The sequence below is a fragment of the Etheostoma cragini genome, chromosome 15, assembly GCF_013103735.1.
Source record: "Etheostoma cragini isolate CJK2018 chromosome 15, CSU_Ecrag_1.0, whole genome shotgun sequence".
Lineage (NCBI taxonomy): Eukaryota > Metazoa > Chordata > Actinopteri > Perciformes > Percidae > Etheostoma > Etheostoma cragini.
This window is the reverse complement of record NC_048421.1, coordinates 7,470,080-7,477,660: the sequence shown is the minus strand read 5'-3', so window position 1 is coordinate 7,477,660 and position 7,581 is coordinate 7,470,080. Positions and strand designations below refer to the sequence as shown.

The window sequence follows — 7,581 nt, the reverse complement described above, 5'->3', positions numbered from 1 at the left end:
TATATACACCAAGTTTTTTTATGCTTCCATCATTTTCTACAGTATGTAAATAAAGAAAATAACAAACATAGTCAAGCAGATGAAGCCAATTTCATTTTTGTCAGTAGCCAAGTGCAACTTCAAACCCCTAGAATGTTATGTAATGACAAATAAAAAATCATATATTCTGAATTGAGAGTTCCTATATTACTTACAATAATTAATTGATTACAGAAGACAATTAGACAAGTTTATTAGATTTATTTGTAGTTAATAAATAGATTAAACATTCTTGTAATTCTGTTAGAAATCTTTGCACACCTTTTTGGTAGCAAAGACATCAATCAGTCAAAATCTATTTATATAGCACTTTACAGAAACCAGCAGGTATCCCAAGTGCTTAAAATCAGAAACCAAGAGTAAAAATATACAATAGAAGGAAAGAACACAGAAAACAGTAAAATCAGAAAAGGTTACAAAAAAACTGAAGAATGAAATTGTCAAACCACTGCTACGTATTAAAAGCCAGGCTAAACAGATACATTTTGAGTTTGGACCTTAAAAGGACTACATCTGTAATAGTATGAATATCAGTGGGGAACCTTTTTTCCAGAGTCCTGGGGCAGCAACTGCAAAAGCCTGATCACCCCACCATTTATACCTGGACTTTGGTACTTTTTAAAACTTGCTGATTTGAAGAACACAATGACCCGTTGGGCTCCCGCAAAGACAGACAAATACTCCGGGGCCAGACCATTTAAGGCCTTGCAAACAAACAATAAAATCTTTAAATCTATTCTAAAACGCACAGGGAGCCAATGTAGAGTGTAGAGAACGGGAGCGATATGTGCCCGTCTAGATGTATTTGTTAAAAAGATAGCAGCAGCATTTGGAACGAGTTGAAGAAGTGAGTTGGAGGTTTGATTCAGACCAACATAAAGGGCATTACAGTAATCCAACCTTAAACTAATAAAAGCATGATTTGCCTATTCTAGATCATGCCTGTTAAGGAATTGCTTAACTTTAGCCAGGAGACAAAGCTGGAAAAAGCTCATTCTAACAAGACATGTAGACATATGACATATAAGGTGTTCTTATCCTTTATGTGAAAATATTGGACATAAACAAAAAGTATACATACTGCATAGCTAATACACAAAGTTAAAGACATTTATTTTTGTCATGAAATGTGAGTTTTGTAAAGGTCACATTATGGAGCCATATTGTTTTAGCATGTAAAGTTGCAGTATGAGTGTAATGGAAGCGCAAGCTGTGTTTTGATGTGGCAAAAAAACACAGTTTTGAAGTTACAGATTAGACAGGATTGACAACGACTTAAGATCTTGTTGTGGTTAAGCAGATGTCAACTGACACTGGGTGGAAATCGACACCACCCATTCAGGTTAGGTAACTGACTTTGGTTTCAGATAAGCATGTTAAGCATAAGCATCTTTGTGTCTCTCTCTTTATACACAGCAGGAACCACGTGGAGTACAGACAGCTCCACCAGGACCAGTAGCTGGCTGGTTCTGAGGAACCTCACTCCACAGGTACAGTTTACAATCAGCTGCCCCCTCTTAGCCTCACAGACAACTGTATTTGTCCACTCATTGCCTAAGTCTTTCTGTGTGCTTGCTTGTGTCCCAGATTGACGGTTCTACTCTGCGTACACTGTGCATGCAACATGGCCCCCTCATCACATTCCACCTCAACCTGACGCAGGGCAACGCTGTGGTGCGCTACAGCTCCAAGGATGAAGCTGCCAAGGCTCAGAAGTCCCTGCACATGTATGTCTCTTAATTAGCCGCTTTGGTTGATTTTAAAGAAGTTTTAACCTGTGCTCAAATGTTTTTCCTCTCACCTCCGTCCAGGTGCGTGCTCGGGAACACCACTATCCTAGCAGAGTTTGCTGGGGAAGAGGAAGTGAACCGTTTCTTTGCACAGAGCCAGTCACTTGGCGGAACAACCAGCTGGCAGGCCACTCCAGGCACCAATCAGACAAGGATGGGTGGGTCGGGGTCCGGAGCCTCCCATCCCATCGGTCACTCACCACACTGGAACAACAACAACAACGGCAGCAGCAGCAGTAGTGGTGGCCTAGGAACAAAGACCGGCGGGGAGTTGCTGTGGGGTGGTGTGCAACAGTATTCCAGCCTGTGGGGACCCCCAAGTGGAGAGGAGGGACGCGTCATGGGGAGTCCCACCCAAATCCATACGCTGCTGCCTGGGGACCTGCTGAGTGGGGAGTCCATGTAGGACGGAAGACCCCAGGCTTGACAAACACCAATAGGAGCAAAAATCATTGTGGAGATAATCAGTGTGGCTGTAACGGGGACAAGTGGAGACGAGAAGAGGGCGAGGATACATCCTCGCTGCTCACCTTCGCCAACCTCCTCTACTCCTTTTTAGTTTTTTGAAGACATTTCAGTTGCAGTTCTTTTGTGAATCTCAGTGAGAGATTTTGGTCACAGTGTTCAACTTTTGCTTTTGGAGACTCAGAAGTCTTTCATTCAAGGAAAAAGAACTTTTCACAGAAATGAACTTTTGGGAACGTGCCGTGTGAAACATGTAGTTTAGTTCAAACTGACACGATGAGCTGCCATCTTTAAACTTGCTTAATCCCTCTCTGCCTTTTCAGGCAATCATACTGCACCTCAGAGATCTATGAAAAGGCATCATTCCCAAAGTAAAACCCTTCAATCAGAGTGGGTGTCAAACTTTCAGCTGGTCCAGACTCAACATTTGATTCTCTCAGCACTAATATTAGCCTTAAACTCTTTCCTGCCCTGCTATCCTCACTCACTATGTACTTGGTGAAGAAGCATACGGACACTTGCACACCCTTATTTCTGAGCCAGTAAAACCTGGGTGGAGAGTACGTGCTGCGGCTCTATGTAAGCAACCACAGCTCACAACTTCAGTGCATTTTTGCAAGCAGGTTGAGTTCCCCACACAATGCTCAAAGGGAATGATGCAACTCTATTCGCCGTGTTCAAGCCATTTATTTTTGTAGTGTTTTTTTTGTGTTGTTTTTTGTTCTTTAACCATTGCAAACAAAGCTAGGAAATGATATTATTCAAATGTGTATGTCAATCTTACCTGGTGGGGGGAAAGATTTGGGGGTCGTCACATGTACAGTTATGGACGTGATAGACGACAAAATGAACCACTGCTATTATTGAGGAGCTGTACAGACTTAAATCCACCTCAACTCATCTGCGGGCAACTCGCAGTTTGATCTCGGACACTCTCACTGTTGTTGTGGAAAACCTCAAGTCGTAAATGTTTCCCACTGGTCTGTGTTTCCACCATTTCAAGTGACGTGCAATATAAGCCACAGACTCTACCGTCCAAGGACCCTACTATGATCTCTCACAGGAAGAGAGGAGACTGTAAGGAATGAGTGAGCTGCAAAAACGCTATCTACCCCACATCCCCTGCCCCCCAACCCTAAAACTGCCACTACTACCTTTCATCTCCCGCCCAAGAGTGTGTTTTGCTCAGGAGAGGAGCAAGCTGGTCTTCAACCACCTTCTGTCCAAGATACAAGGACGTACCCACAAAGCACTTGTTCAGCCAGCCTACTCTCCACACTTATGCCAGTGACTAGTTTTGAGGGAGAGGGAGGGACAGGTGTGTGTGTGTGTGTGTGTGTTTCTGTGTGTGTGTTTCTGTGTATGTGTTTCTGTGTATGTGTGTGCTTGGGGAGAAGGCATCAAACCAAAATGAGGAGCCTGTTTTCCTTTTTCCCCAGATGACCTTTTTTTTTCTTCTTTTTGCCCAAATTTGCGTTGGTAGAAAGGTTTGAAGGAAAGATTTTTTGAATAGGTGGTCTATCATAGCACTTAGCAGGAGCGTCGCAGCTCGTTATACCCTTAATGCCAACGACTAGAACAAAAGTGAAGCAACACTGGCAAATAAAAACTTAAAAAACAAAGACTAAAAAGCAATCTGCTTAGTGGCTTCTCTATTTACTTATTTTTTTAACTTGAAGATTTTAGTTTTTTCTTTCAGTCCTTCTTCCTTCAAGTCGGTGGGACCAGGAAGGATGTCAAACATGGTAGCAAAGTGAAGGGAAATACAAAGAAAGAACTAACTCAACTGATGATGGGTGCGGCACCTTAAAGCACTCACCATCTTTAACAAAGTAAATATCACTGTTACATTGCATACTTTGAAATCTTTAGCCTTGGTCTCTGGAAACACTCAACGTGTTTATGTTCTTCTGGATCGAGTAGACAGGATCGCCATCTTCTTTGTCCTTTTTTGTCTTCTTTCTATTGGAGGTCCTGCCAACCTGTGTGATGATGTGGCCACCGAGTGCCTGCCTGCTGCAGAATGCTCTGCAGCAGCCCTCACCCCACCCTCCCCTCCGCTCGCTGCCTCCCTGCGGATCCCTACAGACTGGCTTCCCTCCTCTTCCACCCCTGGCCCCCAGGCCAAGAGCAGCTCTTTCAGAACTGGCCCCCCTGTATTAAATTTACTACTACTGCTGCGCCAGAATCTGTCCTCATCAACCTCCAACTCTTTCTCTCCTGCAAGGATCACTTTAGCCAGAGATGGGGGCGTTTGAGAGATATATATATATATATATATATATTTTTTTTTTCTGCCCTTGGTTTCACTTTTGGAATTGCCAGTGTGCATTTTTATTTGATTGTTGTCATGAAGTTTGCTGATATTGTTGCTGTTATCATTGATGATATAGATAATCATTGTTTTTGAAGATGATTCCATGGCTTTTTCATTATTGGTCTTTATGCAGTGTTTAGCTTCTCTCCTGCCCCTCCCACTGCCTCTGAGGCACAAGCAGTGTGTAGTGTAGAGGTACGCCTCAGCTGGCAGCAAGGCCATACGAAACACTGCAGATGTCAGTAGAAGAGCCTGGGGGGGGGGGGGGTTCTTCTTGTTGCTTGCTTCTTGGAGTCTGACAGAAGAGTCAAATCAAGTGGAAAAGGTTGTGTAGTCAAAGGTTCTCCAGGATAGTGAGCCAACTTCCTCTGTCCATCCTGGAGCACCTCCACTCTATGTTGTCTCATAACACACACATCCTTTAGTGTTGATGGGCCTCACTCACACTGGTGCTTTATGTTTAACTCTGGGAGCACTCAGTTACACTTAGAACCACCTCAACTGATAACAGCCTTCCATTTCTATGCAAAGACAAGGATGTGTTCGTTCACAGCCATCTAGAAAATCACAGCCATTCCCTCACCCACATCTGCCAATCTTCACTTTTTTCTCAACCTTTACTACCAGGCAGCTTCCCTTGAAAAAACCCTGGATAAATTGTAAGGGACACTGAAAGAGCCTCTTCAACGGTTTAGTCTCCCACTGTGTGGACAGAGCTACTAGAAAACACTAAATGACCTGCTGGAGGCACTAGTGGTTGGCAAACAGTAACTTCTTCAGGCTTGTGCCAACTGAACACGTTAGTGTGATGATACTTAGGTTTTTATTTTTTTTTATTGCTACAGGTGCGTACACCACAACCTCCAGTTGTAGGAGGCTTGAGGAGTAGAAGGGCAGGACAGATGAAGGGTGCTGGTCTTTCACCAACAGTGGACTGTAAATTTAGTGGAGAACCTGGCTGTGGAAATGGGGGGTGGGAGTTGTTGGTGTTTATGGGTCACATCGGGTACATCTCTTTTAAACCAAAAACATATTTTTCTTTATCATCAAGTTTTTTTTGTGCAAAAACTAGAAACTACAACAAAAAAAGTCTGTTTAGCTGTGCACTCCAAGGCTGAGATGCCTGTCTTCTGTTTCTCTTCAACTGCCGCCTTCTCACCCCGTCTGGGCTCGCTCTCCGGGTCACATGTGGGGAAGCTGTATCCAGGTGGTTCATTTTGGACCTCCAACATAAGGCCACGCCAGCATAAATACAACAGTTAATTTCTGCTTATCTGGCTTTGAGGTCAGGGTCCAAGCAGTTCCCCGACTTTATCTGCAGTAAATAGAGACGCACCTCAAGTTTGGTACAAAGTCTTAAAACGTAAGGGATTTGCCCTCTTCCAGAGTCGCTTTAGACTCACATCATTCAACAAAACAATCACTATTGCCTGTGTTGTCTGTTTGTGTGTTTGTTCCTGAAAACCTGCATTTACTCCACACTGGACTTTAATCCAGCAACTGGCGTTAGAAGTGGGGAGTCGAAAAGAGTGGGAGGATGGGTTACTGGGACGGAGGTCGAGTCTCAGATGTGCCCTGGATCTTTTTTTTTTTTTGCCGCAGCACCAGCACTGAGAGCCCCGCCCCCTCCCAAACCCCTCGTCTGCACTCTTAGCTACCTGTCTAGTGTTGGAAATCAGACGCTCTCCCTTTTTCAAAGGCAACTGGAGCTCGAGCAAAATATGCTTCTCAATCATGGATCAGACAAGGGTCTGGGGCAGGGGCCCCAAAAAGAGTTGGGTTGAATATGCACATGCTAGTTCATATACAGTATACAACCAATAGTACATAATGGTTGTATGTGTGTTTATGGCTAGATCTCTCTGTTTTCCAGCCTAAGCCCCCTCTAACCCCACCCTGGCTTTGGCCCTGTGTATCCTCAACATATTTCCCAGAAGGCAAGATCATAAACATATCAGAGTAATACAAAATAATGAAAACAAATACTTGAATCAAAAGAAGCGCCAATAATGTAATGTGAACACTTTTTGTAGTGGTTTTTTGTCTCATTCATACACTTCAGAGATTTTTGATAGCATCGGTTCAGAGTGAATTAAATTTGAAATACGAGTGTTGTTGAAAACAAAGATTGATATAAAGGTAAATTTACATCTGTTGTATTTGAGTGTTTGCACAAGGCTGCTTGTACTGTATGTTGTGTGAATGAATGTTTAGTGTGTAAGGTGAACATATGAACGAGAGCTCGTGATTACAGCGGGGAAAAATCCGCCTTGTTTCTTTTAAATTTAGTATACTTTTGTTTATCTGTTTTTCTGTTTTGCTTGTCAAAAATATATTCTGATGTTAATTGTTACTAGCCTCTAGCGTTGCACTGAGTGTCGGCCTCCCCCCTCATCCAGCTAAAAAAACAACATGATACAAGTACTGAGGGGAGACGGGGACAGTTCATGTGTAAATGTTTACTCAAGGACTAAAATAAGTGTGTTTTTAAAATGTAATGTTTATCTACCTTAGTGGCTTCTATTGTGGAATAATCCAAGAAAGTATGGATCATAATTGAGTATTGCACCATTTTTTCGGACTATAAACCTGTGGGGGAAAGAAAACTGAAGAAAAAAAAAATCACATATGTATAAAACAAATGCCGCAAAAAAAGTATTTTGCAGACCTGTGGCCATAGATTGGGCTAGAAGGACTTCAGTTCTCCAAAATTTGAGCAACGGAGAGAGTGAAGGACGAGACTTCAGACTGAGCCTTGGCTTCTACGGCTCACTTCAGAGGTGCCTACCTTTTTGGTTTGTTAGCTTTCGTTCTGTTTTCACTTATGTTCCATTCACTCATGTTATCATTTGTTTTCCTGCAAGGCCACTGATGGTTTACAAACACTTAGTTTTTTTTCTGGAGTTCAAAACTAAATCAGCAACGCAAAGGAATCAAACTTTGGGAATGTTGGGGGGGGGGGGGGGGGGG

The 7,581-nt window shown here is 43.0% G+C and overlaps 2 protein-coding genes across 2 annotated transcripts in view; both read left to right on the top strand.

Annotated features, from left to right (window-relative positions):
- Window positions 1–740, top strand: part of LOC117958148 (trinucleotide repeat-containing gene 6C protein-like) — a 36,688-nt gene extending 35,948 nt beyond the window's left edge. Inside the window, exon 19 of the mRNA XM_034894415.1 lies at window positions 679–740. Within this exon, the coding sequence (XP_034750306.1) occupies window positions 679–740 (62 nt within the window). The remainder of the gene's footprint in view (window positions 1–678) is intronic.
- A 597-nt stretch (window positions 741–1,337) lies between these two features.
- LOC117957812 (trinucleotide repeat-containing gene 6C protein-like) lies at window positions 1,338–7,566 on the top strand. Its single transcript, XM_034893855.1, has 3 exons — window positions 1,338–1,529; window positions 1,627–1,766; window positions 1,851–7,566. The coding sequence occupies exons 1-3, from the start codon at window positions 1,413–1,415 to the stop codon at window positions 2,233–2,235; spliced, it is 642 nt and encodes a 213-aa protein (XP_034749746.1). The 5' UTR covers window positions 1,338–1,412; the 3' UTR covers window positions 2,236–7,566.
- Window positions 7,567–7,581: the final 15 nt, after the last annotated feature.